The 19,847-nt window shown below is 39.7% G+C and overlaps 2 protein-coding genes across 4 annotated transcripts in view; one reads left to right on the forward strand and one right to left on the reverse strand.

The window, feature by feature from the left end:
• Window positions 1-12,324, reverse strand: part of MALT1 (MALT1 paracaspase) — a 42,058-nt gene extending 29,734 nt beyond the window's left edge. For both annotated transcript variants that reach the window (XM_039358087.1, XM_039358086.1), the window contains exons 1-5: window positions 12,077-12,324; window positions 9,327-9,490; window positions 7,210-7,331; window positions 3,631-3,781; window positions 372-550 (exon numbers count right to left, since the gene is read on the reverse strand). In XM_039358087.1, the coding sequence (XP_039214021.1) occupies window positions 372-550; window positions 3,631-3,781; window positions 7,210-7,331; window positions 9,327-9,490; window positions 12,077-12,237 (777 nt within the window). In that variant the 5' untranslated portion in view covers window positions 12,238-12,324. The remainder of the gene's footprint in view (window positions 1-371; window positions 551-3,630; window positions 3,782-7,209; window positions 7,332-9,326; window positions 9,491-12,076) is intronic.
• Window positions 12,325-18,675: 6,351 nt separating this feature from the next.
• The window catches only part of ALPK2 (alpha kinase 2), an 84,519-nt gene continuing 83,347 nt past the window's right edge, over window positions 18,676-19,847 (forward strand). For both annotated transcript variants that reach the window (XM_039358093.1, XM_039358094.1), the window contains exon 1: window positions 18,676-18,726. The gene's annotated coding sequence lies outside the window, so the exon portion shown is untranslated. The remainder of the gene's footprint in view (window positions 18,727-19,847) is intronic.

Here is a 19,847-nt window from a genome sequence, read left to right on the forward strand (position 1 = left end):
CCCCTCCCCTCCACTCCATATTAAGCATTTCATAAAACCAATACTAAATTAATGGAGGTTGCTGCGTTAAGGCTTATACATAGTCTTGCATCAACTTTGCAGTCATGCTAAATAATTAAAAGCCTTGGGTTTAGCCTCTCAGCCAGTAAATACTTTGGGAAATAGGATACAAGCAATTAAACTCACTTCAGAGTGCAATATTCCACAGAGAACCAAGCAACTATTATCAACACGCTAATGGCAAAACATTAGGGGGTTAATGAACATTTTATTTTATTTACTGAATTTCAGAGTTACTCTTGAAGAATTTATTTCCTGTTATCAACTTCTCATCACTGTAGCTGGGGGGGGGGGAGAGGAAAAGGACTCACCACATAGGCCTTTTTCTCTCCATTAGGAAGTGGCAATTCCTCCTTGTACCACTGGTACTGTGGCATAGGATTTCCTGTGGCTTCACACTGAAGAATTAATCTTTCTCCAGCCATCAACTTTTGAGATTGCGGGTGCAGGCAGATGTGTATTTTCTTTTCAGGCCACTCGAGGTAGCTTCCTTAAATTGAAGATGTTTAAACATTTGTGAGATAAAAACCTTTTCAGCAAAGCAAGAGAGAGATGCCAGATTTGCAGAGCAGAAGCAAGTCAGCAAAGAGCGAACATTTCTTCACCCACAACCCGTTCCTTCCCAGCGACTTCCTCATTTATTTTGCTGCATCTAATTTAAAGGAAGAGGATGGTTTTGAGAAGAAAGCAATAAACAGTGTGGGCTTGTTCCTTTAGAACAGTGGTGAGAAACAATGGCCCCTTTGAAGGCCTGTGGACTTTGATTCCCAGAATTCCTGAGCCAGCCAAGATGGCTCAGGAATTCTGGGGGTCAAAGTCCATAGGTCATAAAGGGGTCATTGCTCCCTACCCCTGCTTTAGAGAGGGGTGTTAGAGTAAATTCAAAACACTAAATTGAGAGAGTAAATTCAAAACACTAAATTTAAAAAGGTACTGCAGATAGTCCTCAACTTACAACTGGTTACTCAGTGACCATTCGAAGGTACTACAGACCCCCCACAAAAGGACTTATGACTTGGTTTCGAGATTTGGATGCCTGTCCCCCCCCCCCATGGTCACATGACTGCATTTTGGACACTTGGCAACAAGCCCACTTTCACAGCCATCTTCCGTACTCCGATTTATGGTGTTTTTGCCAGAAACTGGCATTTACTTTGGGTCTTTGGCAAAAGACACCCCATAGTAAACAATGGCTTTGCTTAACAAAGCTACATTCCCTTTATGACTGTCACATTTGCTATTACAATTACAGTTGTATTGGGCGTGCCAAAGCACTTCCAGGTTGAAGGGAGTAGCCAATTATTTCACCGTTGCCCAGTAGGGTGCTCTTACATGTCCCTGTTAGGTTGCCCACCAAAGTGGTACCTATCTATCTACTCACAGTCTCCCGCTTTCAAACTGCTGGATTGGCAGGAGATGTAGCCAGTGATGGGAGCTCACCCCGCCACATGTAGCCACTGGGTCTCAAACATGAGCTTGCCAATCATCAGCCCAGCATCCTAACCAAGTGAGCAACTGTGTTCCTTGCCATATTTGCTTAACATCTACTGCAAAAAAGTAGTAAAATTGGGGTCCAGTCACATGCAACCCGCTTTACAACCGTCATAACTTGAGCTCAATTACAGTTGTAATTCAAGGACTACTGTAGTTGCTCAGGTGATTTTCAATTCATACTAAATTATTTGCCATGTTCATGTTCTGAGCACTTCTCAGTGGTTAATACATTTCCTTCTATTAAAGCAAAATATATTCCTTTAGGTAACCTATATTAATGTGTAGATGCTAATTCATTGCGGAAGTACTTGATTATGTATGGAAGAAATGAATTACAAATATGGCTTCACTCCTATTTCATGCACCATAAAACTTACATATAAAAGTGTTAGTAACTACTGCCGTACTTAATTACATATTCCTGTTTAATGAGAAATAACCTTACTAGAGTTGTAACGTACTGTAAAAAGACTGAAGTATATTATCTTTTTGGACAAGCAATTGCTTAAGTAATTCTCCACCAAGATATACAGTATCCGAGGATAATAGTTTAGTGACTTAGCATTTTAATATTACGATTAGCAGTCAAATGATACTTGTCTTGCAAGAGTGATCAGAAATTGCATTTAATCCAGAACAATACAGCTAAATTAGATGGTAAAGAGAAGAAAACATATTAAGCAGAAAGCAAGGACTTACCAAAGAGAAAAAACCATACCCTCACCAACACAAGCAGGACAAGCTTCTATATACAGATAGTCCTCGACTTATAATAGTTCATTTAGTGACCTTTGAAGTTACGGCACTGAAAAAAGTGACTTATAGCCATTTTTCACACTTACGACCATTGCAGCATCCTCATGATCATGTGATTTACATTCAGATACTTAATAACTGGTTCATATTTATGACGGCTGCAGTGTCCCAAGATCATGTACGTGATTCCCTTTTGTGACCTTCCGACAAGTGAAGTCAATAGGGAAGCCAGATTAACCACGGTGTTACTAATTTAACAAAACTGCAGGGATTCATTTAATGACTGTGGCAAGAACAGTCGTGAAATGGGACAAAACTCACTTAACAAATTTCTCACTTAGCAACATATCTTTTGGGCTCAATTGTGGCCGTAAGCCGAGGACTACCTGTATAAACAGGGATACACTCATTTTCTATGTAAGATGTTACCTATTTGAGTAATGTAACATCTGCAAGCAAACAAGTAAGCCCACAGAGTGCCAAGGACAACAGTTCGATTCTGGGCTACAAATATTCTCTTTTATTGGACAGCAATAAGCATATGTCAATCTTACATCATTTGAATTGGTTCCAAGTGTTATTGGGCTCAATTCAGGATGTAGATCTTATCAACAAAATGGATTTAAATGCTTTCTTGAGGGATCAGAAAAGCCATTTGTTACTCAGTTTCCAGTGAGAGAGAAAGATTTTCCTGATTCATTCAGTATTAGATGGTTTTTAATATATGACCTAAAAGATGTGTTTTTCAGAAAGTTGTATGCATGGTTAATTAAATTGCTTTAATATGAACTTTTATACTGTGTTAAGATCCTTCTGACTAAAAGATAATCTAAAAATAACTTAAAAATCACTAAGAAACAAGCAATGAAAGATTTCCAGGTAAATACTGAGAAATAATACATTTTAGGCTTTAGCAAGTCTTTAAACTTTCATGGACTTGTGCCCCTCCAAAAGTGCATAAAAGTTAGAAAACATTATCTCCGGGACAGAGGACAGATGCTTTTTAACTCAGCTGTTGTGGTCAAATATACCAGCATGGGCTCATTAAAACTTTTTAGCAATCTATTGTAGTTATAGCCTAACTTGACAGAGATTTAGGAATTGTGTTTTCTGAAACTGCAGCAATAGAGAATAGAGAGAATTCCACCATCAGAGATTCTGTGACTTCATAATCAATCGCGATCGTCCCTATACCAAGAGAAAAAACTGCAGAGATATAAAAACATTATTGTTACAACTTTAAAATGAAAATAGAAAATCAGTACGCCTCCTATTTACACCTTCTTGTCATTTCTACCATGTTAAAAGTCTGTAACCCACCATCAGAATCTCTTTGGCTATCGCAAACATCCAACTGTGCCCAGTGGCTGAATTCATAGGAAGAATCATTGTTCACTCGACATATGTACAAGCCTGCATCTTCTGCAGTCACTTGATTGAATATCAGTTCTGGGGAATTCCCATTTGGAACCTGAATTAGGATACAACAAAATACAGATTGCACACATTGTCACAATAAAGAAGATATTTGGCTGATTGTTTTTTTAAACTTAGAGTGACTGGCGAACTCAGCCATTGTTCTATGTTGAGCATTATTTGTAAACCAATAGAATAGAGGTTCAGCAAAGATCAGTTTGAGTTCATGCGGATTCTTTGCCCATTTGAAACAAATTAACCAAGAAAAATGAAATCTTAAGCACTCAAGATTTTAAAATATTATTGATTGATTTAATTTCTGCACCTACCCATCTCAATCCAACTTACTCTTGTTCTATCTCATCTAACAATTATATTGCTATGTTATCTAACAATTAATCTTCATTTTGCAAGAAACTCAGCATAAATATTATCAACACAGCTATACTGTTAAACTAGATTAAGATGGAAGACAAAGATATGGTAAAGGCTGCCTGATAAAGGAGTTAACTGATGATCTCTCCAGTTCAGGACCAAGACTAAGAACACAAAGAAGAGCTTCTAAGGCATTTTTGAGATCTAGTATGTTGACTTTTCATTCATCCATCCATCCCACTACCTTATAAGTCGCAGCAGTATCTCTAGGCAGTTTACAAAGCATAAATAATTTGTAAGGCAATGCAAGGCAAGAGAAATCAAGCAAATAACAGTAAGATTGCTAAAATCCACATCAGGAAAACGCAAAACCAGTTGCATATAATAAAGTATAGATCGACAAGTGAAGTCAAAAAATACTCTGCAGGAAAAGCCAGACCTTCGAGGCTTCCTGAAGACACAGAAGAGTTGGGGCCATAAGTAGTTTGGAGGAAAGCTTTCAAAAAGGCAGGGACACATTTCTGACGCATAAAGACATTATACTCTAAGATTATACATTAAAAATAGCATAGACGTGAAACACCCATTTGTAGCTTTGGCTCAAAGGATTCAATACATCCTTTAGGTCAGGGGGTCTTCAAACTAGGCCCTTTTATAACTTGTGGACTTCAAGTCCCAGAATTCCTCAGCCAGGCATGCTGGCTAAGGAATTCTGAGACGTGAAATCCACAAGTCATAAAATGGCCAAGTTTGAAGACCCCTGCTTTAGGTTCTCTGTGATTGCCAAGGATTTAATCAATTCATAATCTGTAACGTGATTTATCCACACCTAAAAAAACCAAGTAACCATTACTTGTAAAGTGCTTCATAGAATTCATTTCTTAGTTCAGAAGAGTATTTTCTGTAATGGAAACCCATAGATATTTTTTTCCCCAGAAATTAATTTAACTTAATACGTTAAGGTCAAAATGAATGACAGCTCATGGAACAATTGCTGTTATGATCAAATCCATAGAAAGGGCAATAATATTATTCATAGTATTGCTTAGTTAGAAAGAGAAGCAAATGGTCACAGCAGTTCAAAGAATAAAATAGCAGTATTATAGATTTCTTAACAATCAGATTGTCACATTGAACATGGTCAGGCCAACAGTAAACAGCCCAAACAAAGAACTACCAAGAGCACTCCCACCAACACTGAGAGGGCAAGCCTGTCAACATAAAATGACAGCAAACCTCACTCTCTATGAGCAGGGATAATGTTACCTAGTTTGGGTAATGAAACATCAACAAGAAAACAACAACCTCAGAAGACACCAAGGACCCCTCATTTCAACCCTAAACTGCAAATATTCTCCTCTATTGAGACCAAGGTTGTTAACCATGAAGCTACTGAAATAAAATAAGGTTTGTGAAACTACCAGGATACCTGGATCTAAGTAACAACTCCTTAGTGGACTTGGGGATTATATCTTTTAAACAACAGCTAGATGATGCCATGAAGGCACTGTGACTTCTTAATAAGAAAAGGCTTTAATAATACATGTTGCCTTATTAAGAGTTAATACTTTAGTACTGTACAGGTAATCCTTGAGTTACGACTGTAATGGAGCCTGCCCAATATAGTTGTAGCTCATGATGGTCAATTTTATTACTTTTTGACAGTCATTAAGCTAATCTGTGGTTGTTAATCAAAACAATGGTTCACTATGGCATGGTTTTGCTGAAAACCAGAAATGGCTGTTTTTGATAAAACCACTGTAACATGTGGCCACATGACCCTGGGACACTGCAAACGGCTATAAATGCAGTCCAGTTTTTTTCCAAGCACCCAAAGTGAGGTGATGTGACTATAGGGAGAGGTTGACCATTGCAACTTCAAATCTGAGTTGAACATACCACCCAGGTAGGTATATTGGAATTTTGATTAGAGCCGTGATGGTGCAGTGGTTAGAATGCAGTGTTGCAGGCTAACTCTGCCCATCTCCAGGAGTTTGATTCTGACTGGCTCAAGGTTGACTTAGCCTTCCATCCTTCAGAGGTCAGTAAAATGACCCAGATTGTTGGGGGCAATATGGTGACTCTGTAAACCCCTTAGAGCCAAAAAATAACAGCATAGTAAAGCACTATGAAGCGTTATATAAGTCTGTTGCTATTAGTTGCATGTTGAGAAATACCTAGATAGATTTAATATTTAGAACTACAGTCTAATATGACAATACATTTTCATACACATAACATACTGTTAATTCAATTAATTAAATACCTATTTTTGATGTGAAATGTACTTTTGAGAATGGGAAAATTTCATGCTGTACACTCAGATCAAAATAAAATCAAAATATTATATGAAGAGTACTTAAACTTCAACAATAGTGAACTTTTATGTTCTGCCAAATACAATTGTTTACCAGGAATAAAATTATTTAGTATTCACAGGTCCTTATTCAACATTGCTTGATGTCATAGAAATGTTTTGTCCCCAAAAAACCAGTTATATTCATATTTTAGTTGCATAATATAAATATCTATTCAACAATGTTTTTATGAGTGCTGCCAAGATCTCTGCAATATGCTGATTTTCCTGGGAAATTACTATTCCTTAAATATGAAAAACCCATTTCTTTTAAAAATCATAGGCACTGAAAAAATGTTATGTTGGCTTTAAGAAATGTGGTTATTTTACTACATATTTTATCCCACTTAATGTTTTCAAGAATAAGAACTTGGAAACTATTTTGTAGTAGGCCAGTGGTCAATACAATGTCATGGTGTCAGCCCTTGAAACCACAGTGTCAACCCTTAATATCATGATCTCAAACCTTAGCACCTTGTATGAGATGGATGGTCAAATAAATTTGAATATTTGAATAAATATTTATGAAATGAAGGTTAAAAGTCATAATTCTATGCTTGCTTGCTTGCTTTTTCCTTTGCTAGTCTTCCTTTTTTATGTTTAATTTTCTATATTTTAATACTTTCAATGCTTTTATTATATTGAACAAAATGTTAATAAAAATATTTAAAAAAAAGAAAACTGCATTCAATATGTTGTAGAATTTTCTACATTTTAAAAGTTACCACTTACGTTCTAGTATATTTATTTACCATTTTTTTCTCTTTAAACCACTGATAATATAGGAGAGGATATCCTGTTGCCCAGCAGCTTAATTTCACCATCTGGCCAGATAAAACAGCTTGGGATTCGGGTTCTACAATGATCTTTATACCTATGAAAAAGATAAGAGTAATCTATATTTAACACAAAAGTTTGCTTGCTTGCTTATTTGTTTGTTGGCTTTGTAAGGCTGTCTAATCATCAAAAAAAAACCCCAAGACTGCATACAGGACAAATTGAAAACACAATATAACAGGAAAGGGATAAGCAAATCTGAAAGAGCTGGCAGATATGATCTCAGAACCACTGAACAAAATCTTTCAGAGATCGTGGAGCAGAGGGGAATTGCCAGAGTGCTGGAAAAAGAATTCCAATCTTCAAGAAGGGGGGAAAAGTGGATCCAGGAAACTACAGCTTGACATCAATAGCTGGGAAAATCCTAGAAAAGATAATCAAGCAGCAATGGAAGCGGTGTTTACATCAATATAAAAAATTCCAGGTATCCTATAACATCTTATTCAATAAAAATAATATTTCATTAGATTTATTAGACTCCAAGCATTTATATAGAAAAGACATCATATTGTTTGAGATGCAGTGAGATTAATGCTTCAATTAAATATGTTCATTTACTGTTCTTTAATTGTTATTTTTGGGGAAGAATTTACGTGTATCAACTCAGCTATGAAATAAGAAGTAATATTTATTGATGTTCACATTCTTCTTAACAATATTTATATCATGTGGAAATTGACTTTGGAACAAAGCAGATGCTCCATTATTTAACATTATAAATAAACTTTTTTTTTGCAATCTATGGTCTTCAGAATTGATGTCATTAGCAACTTATAAATGAATCACTTATCTGTGTAGATTTGCTATGGATTATCATGTTACATGTATGTAACATTTAATTCACAAAAAGCAATTTGACTCTTCATTGGCAATATCCTGAAGGCTCTTTCTAACTGGGAGGCAAGGCTTATGTAGCTGTACACGAAACTAAAAGATATACAGATATTCCTCAACGTACAACTGTACTTGAGCCTGCAATTTCGGTCACAAGTCGTGATTATCATAAAGTAAGTCATGGTGCTGCCCACTTCTACCACAAAGAAGAGGGGGTCACATTAGTCACCAAAGCACCAGAGGGCAGGAGAAGAAACAATGGTTGAAAACTGATCAAAGAGAGAATCAACCTAGAATTTAGAATTAAGGAGAAAGTTCCTAACAGTGAGGACAATTAACCAATGGAATAGCTTGCCTCTAGAAATCATGGATGCCCCATTACTGGAAATTTTTAAGAAGAGGCTAGACCAGGGGTGTCAAACTCACAACATCATGTGATGTGTCATGACATATCGTGACTTCTTTGCCATTGCTGGCAATGGGGTGGGCGCGGTTTTGCTATGATGCATCCAGCCCGTGGGCTAGACAGTCACTTGTCTGAGATGGTATAGGTTCTTAGAAGATCTCTAAGATTCTATTCTATTCTATTCTTATTCTATTCTATTCTATTCTATTCTATTCTATTCTTCTATTCTATTCTATTCTATTCTATTCTATTCTATTCTATTCTATTCTATTCTATTATTCTTCTATTCTATTCTATTCTATTCTATTCTGGCAGTCATAAATCAAATGCAGTGGTAGTTAGGTGTACCCACTGTTTGCCATGAGGCATTTTTTTTCTGGAAATGGGAAGTAAACCCTGGTTTCAGGAAAACAATAAACATGGTTGTGACTGCAGGACGCTGCAAACAGTTGTAAAGGTGGGCTGGTTGCCGAGTGTCCAAAATGCAGTCATGTGACTGCAGGGGTGGATGGTTGCATGTCAGAACTTTGAATCCACATCATAAGTCCTTTTTTGAGGTCCACTGAAACTCTTGACTCGTTCCTAAATGACTAGTCTTAAGTCAAGGACTGTCTGTCCAACAACAGAAAGGTCGTCATCATTTCTTTCTTCCCTGACAGTCAGAATGCAAAGTCATTTTGATTATCTTAGTTGTTAGATGGAAGCCAGTATAATTTAATGCTTTAAATATAAGATGCAACTTGCACTAATAAGATTACTAAGAGGTGACCTAGGCTGAGAACGCAAACTCACTTGGATTGAGCAACTGAAGTGCCTCGGTATGTTGCAGGGACTGCAGCAATTCTGTCAGCTCTGAAACAGTACAGCCTCTTTCTCCCATTAGCTGAAGGAGACTCCAGCTGGGACTTCCCTCAGGATCCAGAACTTGCAGAGAACAATGCTCCAACTCAAGAGAACTGCAAAGAATGACAACAATAATAGCCATAATAAGGCAAACCTCTTTCTGTACATACAGTTAATTATGTGTAAGTTCTAGATCAGTGTTTCTCAGGGTTGGTCACTGTAAGATGTGCAGTCTTCAACTCCCAGAATTCTAGCTAGGGAATTCTGGAAGTTGAAGTTCACACATCTGAAAGTTGCCTAGTTTGAGAAAGGCTGGTCTAGAGTAAAATTGCAACTCTAGCTTCCAAAAAGAATGCTATAGATGAGAAAAATCAAGTTGGCCTTACATAATAGTCAGAGAAGGAACATCTGTACGAAGTTGTCTTCTCCTCTCCTTGCCCAACCCAACTGACTCATCCAATTGATGAGTCCAGTGTGAGGGCAAGACTTTCTGCAATGATCTAAGAGAGGCTAAAAAAAAAGCACCAAGAAAACACAGATGAGCCATCTTAAAAAGCCCACATTAGATCACACAGGCATGTATATTTAGGAGGTAGTGTAAAATTTGAGAATCTTCAAGTGCTCACTGCATTCAACAGACAAGAATGTCTGGGCAATAGAGAACATACTGTAAATGTAATGCTATATCATAAATGAGTGTGGTAAAACATAAATAAAAGCAACCTAAAGTAAAACCAGAAGCAATAGCTAAATGATGGTTTAAATATGTAGAGAGTTTTTAAGTCTATCACTTGAAAAATTCTTTCAATGATAGCCACATCCTCCATCTGATCTCACAGGAAGATAATCTTAGATGATTTCTGTCTTTAGGCAAACAATAATAAAGTAATTACTCAGAAGTAACTCCACATGTTGTTCTTGGGCTTGATATCAACCAGTCATGGGAGCTTAAGCCAGTGTAGAACTTTCCAATATAAAAAATAAACTATTTCTACATCTTGTACCCTCAGTCACCTGGCAGCTCTAACTGTACCAGTTACGATACCATATATGGACACTTTTCAAGGATAGCCTCACTTATGGTGCATTGCAGTGCACTGAGATTGGTTATAACCCCAAGGCAGGGCTAATTGTGCTGACTGGCCCAGGAAGGGCTGCATTAATGTGTAATTCTCACCACAGCTGCTATTTGCAAACCCCAGGACAGATGGAAATCGAGTCACTCTCAAGGTCATATGTTCAAAATTTGGACATTTGCCAGTCGGCATGTATTTACAAAGGTTGCAGCATCCCAGAGTCATGTAATCACCATGTTACATTTCTAGCCAGTTTCCGACAAGCAAAGTTAATGGAGAAAGCCAAATTCATTTAATTACAGCATGATTCACTTAACAACTTCAGCGATTCTTTTAATAAAAGTGGCAAGGTCATAACTGGGTGTGACTCACTTAACAACCATCTTGCTTAGCATTTCAATTCTGATCCTAATTGTGGTCATAAGAATGTTTCCTTCTATTTAAGCAAATAGAGATAACTGCAGCTTTTGCACCTGTTATTTCTAGCAATGGTTGCAAGATTATCTTCCCTCTGGTACCTTATTTATTATTTTTTACTTCATAAGTAACCCAAGGCAGTGAACATACATAATACTTCTTCCTCCTGCTATTTTCCCCCAAAGCAACCCTATGGAGTGGGGTGGGCTGGACTGAGTATGCCATAGCTGGCTGTCCTGTGCCTAAGGGAGAATTAGAACTCACAGTCTCTTGGCTTCTAGACTAGCATCTTAACCAAACTGTTTCATATACAGGCAAATCTCAGTTCCTTGTAGAACTAAGGACCATTGATTCTTTTCTGGACTGCACTTCTTGACTGTTTCAGTTCCAATATCTCAGGGGTTGCCACAAAGAAAAGGGAGTCAAGCTATTCTCCAAAGTACCAGAAGGCAGGACGAAAAGCAACAGGTGGAAACTAATCAAGGAGAAAAACAACCTAGAACTAAGGAGAAACTTCCTGATAGAACAATTAACCAGTGGAACAATTTGCCTCCAAAAGGTGTGAAAGCTCCAACACTGGAAGTTTTTAAGAAGAGATTGGACAACCTGAAATGGTATAGGGTTTCCCACCTGAGCAGGGGGTTGGACTAGATGACCTCCAAGGCCCCTTCCAACTCTTGTTATTCTATTCTAAACCGCTTACAGCCGCGGTTCCTTTGACTTCACACCAAAGAAGAGGAAGTAGTGCCAAAGTTTACTCCAAGCCTCTACAGAACAAGGGTGTGAAAATCATTCTGATTCGGACCACCAGAAGTTGTCTGTAGAAAGCCCTCAACCCGGATGGAGCCAGGCGCTCCTCTTTCTAGCCACTGGCTCTGAACGGCCTTCCACCCGGTCCTACGAGACCGGGAAGACACAGCCGGGAAGACTAGCCAAACCCTTTGTCTTTATTCCAGGATCTTCGGAAGCCTCCCAATCTGGCAGCGGTGCCATCTCGCGGCCGCCACGCCCATAGTAGTTCTTGTTCAGACGCGCCTCCTTGACGCTCCGCAGGGGCGCAGAGAGAAGCGCACAGCTTTCCCCGGGAACAGGGAATCCTGCGGTCATGGAAGGGCCCGGTCTCCCTTCAGGGCGGTTTCGGGGGTCCCTCTCTCCGTCTGCCTCCCGGGGACTCACCCTCCCTCTCTCCCCGCCGAGCTCCCTCACCTGAGCCGGACCCCGCCGCGGCTCCCCGCGAGCTGCGCCAAATCCCGCCAGCCCTTGCCCGGAGGTGCGCGATCCAGCAGGTGGCTGAGGCTCCTCAGCAGGCGCTCCGCCAGCCGGTGGATGAGCACCGGGACAGCCGGCAGCGCCACCGCCGCCGCCATCCCGGCAGAAGCGAAGCGGAGGTCCGGCACACCGGACGGCTCCGGCAGGCAGGGAAAGCGAAAGGAAAGGGGAAGTGTCGCGGCCGCTTCAGAGGCGGGGTCGGAGGCGAGGCGGAGGAAGAGGCGCAGGCGGGGAATCTCCCGTGTAACAGGAAGCCCAAGGGCGGCGGCGAGTCCCACGTGGGTGCGTGGGAGCCCCGGCGCGCCTCAGAGACGGGGAGAGTGGAAGGCTCAGGGCGGGTGGAGATTCGGCGATCTTTGCCGCGTTTCAAAGCTAGGCAGGGCCAGGCCTGGTTGTTACTTGGATGGGAGACCACAAGGAAATCACCAAGGCTGCAGGCTATACCGGGACGTGTAAAAAGCCTCCCGGGTGAAGGCAGTGTTAGCCAAGCCTCAACTGGCTTCTGTTTTCCGGCCTGAGTGACCAATACGTCACGCTGGAACGAGGAAGGCAAATTTCAGCTGTTTATTTCTGCAGAAATAGAGCACTAGAGGCTCGGGACAGAAATCCGAATCTCGAGCTCCCTGAATCAAAGTTGGCTTAAACCAGGGCTCCTCAAACTTGGCCCTTTAAGACTTGTGGACTTCAACTCCCAGAATTCCCCAGCCAGCATGGCTGACTGGGGAATTCTGGGAGTTGAAGTCCACAAGTCTTAAAGTGGCCATGTTTGAGGACCCCTGGCTTAGACCTTTATACAAAATGTTTCTTTGTTGTTTACAACATGTCAAGGTGTGTGATTTCTTTCACAAAGTTAGTGTTTACATTTGGTTGATCACTTCTATCCTTGTTGGTACAAGATTACATTTGTTACATTTAGTACAAGGTATAAAACCTTAATCCAATCTATTGTCAGGAGTTTTCTGCTGCATATCTGTAGTTAATTTCACAAGGCAGCCTGTGAAGAGAGGGGGGAGCTTAAACAGTGCAGTAGGTAATATAAGTTCTAACTTTAGGTAGCTTGTTTCTATGTAATTTGATAAATTCTGGTGTTGAGAGAAAAACCATCAGGTTCAGTCCAAGCCGGGAGTAAATGGAGTAAATAAAATGGAGGCTAAGATGCTGGAAATAAAGTGGAGGCTGCTTAGGAAAGAAGGTTCTTGTTTATTTAGTTGCTAGATACTTCACTGTCACAGTATGTTTCTGGGGTGGCTGACAAAATGGAGTTGGGAGTGGGTGGGTTTTTATACCTTATTGGGCTTTGTATTTGAGGTTGTTCCTGTGCAGTGTATTTTGAACTGAAGTTGAGTGTGCCCTTTTGTAAGGTGACCAACTTTTTTACAACAAAAAGGAGGACACAAATAAATTGAAGAAAAAAATATAAATAAAAGAAACATTGTATTTATTGCAACAATAATACAGAATACACTATAATATGATAAATACATAATAAAAACATTTGTAACAATAACATTTTATATTGTAATTATGCTTACATGCCTATTAATTATTTAAATGAGTACTTTTCCATTGAATGAATATTTTTTGTCAATGTATCATCTTCTAGCAATATATTGGAAATATCTGAACAAGAAATATCGTTCATATTGAATTTTACGGCAAGTGCTGCAGCTAGAGTATCAACATTCAATCTCGATTTCTCACTTGTCCAAAAATCTACACAGCTGGACTGCGTGGAAGTGGGCGGCGGAGGCAGGTGTTGTGAGCCAGGCGCTCCAGGACGGCCATGTAGGTGCGCAGGGCGAGGTAGTGGCAGCGCAGGTCAGCACTGCATAGACCACTAGCTGGCGCGGCCCATGGAAGGTCAACTGCCTGCCGCGCCCCCGCCCACAGCCACCCCGCCAGCACCACTGCCCTGCCGTGGAGAGCCGGCCCCATGGCTCACAAAGCACCAGCCAAGCCTGCTCCGGCCCTGCAGCTGCCCCCCCAGCCGCCCCCCAGCACCATCGCCCACCCTGCGCATCCACATAGAGCCGGCCTCGCAGCTGGCAAAGGCAAAGCACCACTGCCTACCCTGTGCATCCCCGTGTAGAACTGAACAGGGAAGATCAAGAGAAACTTAGCGCTCTTCCAGCTATCTTCGGAACTAAGTAGGAGATAGTGTAGTTGGGTAGCAGTGAGGGTGCAAAGTTCCTGCAACTTGCACATGCAAAGTTTGCTGCCCGGGTGTTTTGGCGTGCTCAGCAGCAATTCCTATTGGCTTTTGAAACCCAATAGGGGGAGTAGCACAGCTCATGCAAAAGTTGAAAAAAACCATCAAAAAAAGGTCCCGGAACGCCTTCTGAGCGTTCTATGAGGGAAAAAAAGCCCTGCAGATTAGTCTTCAAATATAGAAAAAGAGGACATTTAGGAGGACACTTTTCGAGGGAGGACAGAACTCCCAAAAGGAGGACTGTCCTCCCAAAAGGAGGATGGTTGGTCACCTTACCTTTTGGTATTCTAATGGTGGTGGGTTAATCCAGAGGTCCCTAACCTTTTGGGTACCAGGGACCAGTTCCATGGAGAGAGGTTTTTCTGCAGACCGGAGGGGGTGTGGTTTTGTGTGCTGCCTGCATCCTGCAGATGGGGCGTTGCTTGTTTGTGTGAACTGGTTGCTGGCATGCCACGGCCTGGTACTGGTCCACGGACCCGGGGTTGGGGGCCCGTGGGTTAATCCTATTATGTCCTAAAGGTCATGTTCTTGTCCTTGGAGTCTTTTTCTAATCCCATCAACTCAAACCTTCTTGTCCCCTAGTCTTCCTGAATATGATGATCAAATCTGCATTTCTAAAAGCTGGCCTGCTCAGTTTCTGCCTAAGATTTTTCTCCATTATTTCTTTGGGAAAATATAATATTCTGTCTTTTTTTCAATATCCCCCAAAATATTTCCTCCTCTGGGGGGGGTGCTGACTTCCTACACCTAGCTGACTTGGTGTTGAAAACATCATTTGGGACCTTTTCTTATGAATGGGATTCCTTCCCTACAGAACTTAACTGCTTTAGCTGTTGCTCCCTCTCCTTTAGGAGTTGAAGAGGACTTTCCCTGTTGGAAGGATTCCATTATTTTATATTCTTCGTCATTTTATATTCTTAAGCTGTCATCAGGCTATCAGCCACCAGACCCCCTTTGTCCTTTCGCCATCTAAATTGACAGGGAGGCATCCTGTCGTGGCAGCCTAGAAGGAAGTTTAACTAGTCACAGGCTGTGACTCAAAAGAAAAGCAGTGTAGATGGATGGGAGATTATGAGAAAAATCCACTTTTGTTCAGTGCTGTTGTAACTTCAAATGGTCACTAAGCAAATAGCTGTAAGTCAAGGACTACCTGTATTTGATATATATGCCACCCATCTCAATGTGAAGCAATTGTGGCTGGCTTATAACAAAATAAAAACGATGTATAAAAAACATTAAAAACATAATGATAAATATTAACATAATTTTAATCAAAGATAGCTAAGGAAGAAAGCAATATCAGAGTTGAGGTGGACCCTTCTCTTAATCCACTAATCACCTCCAGGATGGAAAGCCCCAGTGGTGGGATTCAGCCAGTTTGCACCACTATGGCAGAACCGGTAGCTAATTTTTTGTTGCCCAGGCCCAGAATGGACTTCTGGAAGCGGCATCCACACAGAGAACTGGTTGTTCACATATTTGAATCCCACCACTGGAAAGCCCCCATCAGAATCCCAGGCCAGTTGGCAGAGCCACGTTTTAAAACTAGAAGGCCAGAGGATGGGGTGGATCTCACCTCAAGGGTCAGGATTTCCAAAGGGCAGGAGCCATGGTAGAAAGGGCTCTTTTCCTGGACCCCACCAGCTGGAATTTCTTGACCAACAGAGTCCACAGCATGCTTGCTGGAAGTAGAATGGAAGGAATTTCTCAGAGTACTTCTAGCAAGCGGGCTTAGTCCACTTTTTTCTCTAGTAATTACTAGACAAAGTGATTAACCAGGATGTCTCTAAAGTGAACTGTAACATTTCTGACAAGTGGTTAAACCGCTGTTCTAGCAATATCTCAAAACCTGCCTCCTATCTTAGCACTGACTAGCAACCCACTTCAGCAGGAGCAACCCGTAAATGTCTTTCCCCACTAGCTGGGAAATAAAGGAGAATATTTGAAATGAAGGGTGCTTGGTGTTCTCTGAGCTTGCTTGTTTCCTTGCAGACGTTTCATTATCCAAACTACGTAACATCATCAGGACTAGCATTGATGATGTTACCTAGTTTGGGTAATGAAATGTCTTCAAGAAAATAAGCAAGTTCAGAGAGCACCAAGGACCCTTCATAACTGGGAAATCTACCAAATTCTGCAGCATAATTTGCCTCACTCTAAATTGTTAGGGTTCAGAATAAGACTGGAGGCCAGTATAGTTGACATAGTTCTTGTGTAATATGTTCCTATCAGTCAGTCTAGCCCAGGGGTAGGCAACCTTGGATCTTTTATGACTCATGGACTTCAACTCCCAGAATTCCTGAGCCAGCCAGACCCAGGGTTGCCTACCCCTGGGCTAGCCACTGAACTAACTGAAATTTCCATACTATTTTCAAAGGCAACTCCATCTATAACACATTCCAATAATCTTGCTGGGAAATTATCAGTGCACGAATAATTGTTTTTAGACCAATGATATATTCCTTTGTTTTATTCAAGCTTAGGCAGAGGATAAAATCTTTTAAATGTGATTATATCAATTGCTGGTGCCTTTTCATATAAAAGAGCTCTTTTGTGGCACTGCTTTATCTGCACAGCAAGATATCTTTTGCAAAATGGTACTCAGAATACCTCTGGATGGACAACTCCCAGTTCCACAGATAAAAGGCATTGTGCAGCTTTTCTAGTTTTCTCTCTTTAATGGATTTTTTCTTCTTCTTCTGCCTATATGTTAAGAATAAAGGCTGAAGACCCAAGGGGGAGCTAAGGAAAGGATGCAGATAAAAGACATAGTATCAGCTGGATCATGTATACCTCTAAAGTTCTTTTAACGAGGCAGGAAAATTGCCCAATAACCATCTCAGTTGGAAGCTCAATTAGCTTTGCAGTGAACCAAGTGAAGGTTCCATAAATTGAAAATGGTTTATGTAACTTTATTGCAAGATTGATAGGGCAATAAAGGTTTACATATTGTTTATACGAGTTCCAGAAATCTGTAGACTATTAAAATCTGATTTTAAATTTGTAAGCCTTTGGAGAGGCTGTTCTTTCAATTATGTATTCATAGAAATGCATTGCTTTGTTGTCACAGGCTATTTTCATTTCTGCTGACTAGCTAAGCCAATGTGTTTCAGAATTAATTTTAAACATTCCTTCCGGTAAGGAAGGCCCCTCCAGGCATCCTTATTGAATGAGGTACAAGAGATTTCTTCAGCCCTGTCAAACAAAGCTAATAACAGCATCAGAGAGAAAGATTGGGAGAAAAGGTTACACAACCTCAAGATACCATTTTCTTATTTTAGGAAAACTAACCTTGATGTTCTCCATCTCGGGGTCAAACTTCCCTCAAGTATATGAATCTCAGTCAAACTATGATTGTATATCATATGTTTGCTTATATATATGGCTCCTGCCCTTTGAAGCATCAGACATTCCAAGATCTGATCTAGAGATCTTGGCCAAATAAAGTATTTAATTCAATTTCTATTTGCAGGTCTTTGTATTTTGTTATCCTCTCCAATTCTTTCTCTTCTGTTCTGCTTTCTCCAGTATTGGCAATCTATTATCCAGATTTGTTTGTTCTTATCAACAATTGTTAAGTCTGAATATTTATAGGACAGGTGCCTGTCAGAATAAATTATGATTGTTATTTATTGTTTTAATGTTTACTGGCTTTTAATGTTCATCAGCCACCCAAAGTTGCCTCTAGGTGCATTGGGCAGCACACTGTAAAGTCTAATAAATAAATAAATTTGTTGTATTTTACTGCTCTATACATTTTCAGAGTTATTTCTTATCCCTGCATTGTCTCAACAGAATCTTCAAACTCTCACACAGATTTCTCTGCTGATCTCTTTAAATCTTTATGAGTGTACTCTGGTAGCAATTAAGTCCCTCTCACTAATTAGCAGTTTTCCCCATTGATCCCTCTCCACTTCAAATATTTTTAAATAAAATGTCAGGACCAACATAGGCAACCAGAGATGTTTAAGGAATTAATGGCTTACAATTTATGTATTTTATTTTTTATTGCTATTGAAGAAAGCAGATATGGAAAACATGTTTATGAATTAAATTACTTGTCAAAAAATTAATAATGCCTCACAGTCTTTCTTTCTTTCTTTCTTTCTTTTTAAAAAAATTGAATAAGAAAAGATGTTACACAAAGGGATGGGCTTAAAGAATCTTATCAAGGTCTCCTTGGGAAAGATTACCTGCTGTGTAGTGATTAAATAGTCTACCCTGTACGGACATGCAGTGATATGATCACACCCAGCAAAACAACATTGATACTTTCAGCCTTCCTGGCTACAAGTGAGAATTATTTACAACTTGTCAAAGAGGAGTACTACAGCAAAAGAGCGAGCCACACATACCCTTCCACAAACACCGTTCCAAAGTAAGTGTGTGTTCCATTTACCATTTCATTTAGCAGAAAGGTTGCGTGTCTGTTGTAGAGTTGAATGGGATTCCTCTGTTTAGTTACAATGAAGTTTGAAGGGCTGGGTTTTTTTTTCCTAGTCTCATACTAAAATATACTACAGTTAACCATCCTTGTTATCAATTACATAATCTATGGTAAATGATCTAGGTTTTCCTTTAGGGTTTAAAGTATCTTCATAAAGTTTCAGGACATTCCAAAATATCCAAAAATAGTATTGTTAAATCTTTCCTCAAATGCCAGATAAAAGTAATTGGGGGGGGGGGAAGCAACATCCTCTTTTGACCCTATGTAAACAATGACTAGGATTTCAATAACTGTAGTTATGTATTAATAACCTTGAAAACATCCTTTGCCTTTTGTATGTGTTGTCATATAAGATACCTAAAATTAACACAATTTTGTTAATGTATATTTCTGGATATACATTGCATATCCAATTTTGTTAATGTATATTTCTGGATATACATTGCATATGCAAACTGTAGGCTAAAAAGAAATTGCACAGGTTGAATGTATCATATATAGTTACAAGATGCAGGTTTAAAAATAGATTAGGATGGGATCAGCATGTCTCTGTGCCTGACTGGTTTTCATTTGCTCCCCTTAAATTAAATTACACACTACCAATATTTCTTCTATTTAAGTTATTCTCTGCCTTCACTCAGTGTTGACTCACGGTGACTGCCTGGACTAATGCTTGCAGTTTTCTTGGTAAGATTTTCAGAACTGGTTTGCCATGGCCTCTTTCCTAGGGCTGAGAGAAAGAGGCCAAGGTCACCCAAGGCAAGATTAGAACCCTTGTTCTCACAGTTTCTAGCTTGGTATTTTAACTATTCTAATAAACTGGCTATCATGTATGTGTGTGTATGAGTATATATGTGGTGTCTGTCTATATATGTGTTTATGCATGCATGCATATGTGTGTGTATATATAATGTATAGTTGCATATATATATGTGTTATATATATATATAACTGTGTGTGTGTATAGTTGCAAATAACCAATGCTTTTTAATTTTTTTATTGTAATGCTTTTAAAGTTCAATAGTTTAAAAACTACATAGGATAATACTAAC

This window comes from Crotalus tigris, unplaced genomic scaffold (genome assembly GCF_016545835.1).
Source record: "Crotalus tigris isolate CLP2741 ecotype Arizona unplaced genomic scaffold, ASM1654583v1 scf7180000018975.1359446, whole genome shotgun sequence".
Lineage (NCBI taxonomy): Eukaryota > Metazoa > Chordata > Lepidosauria > Squamata > Viperidae > Crotalus > Crotalus tigris.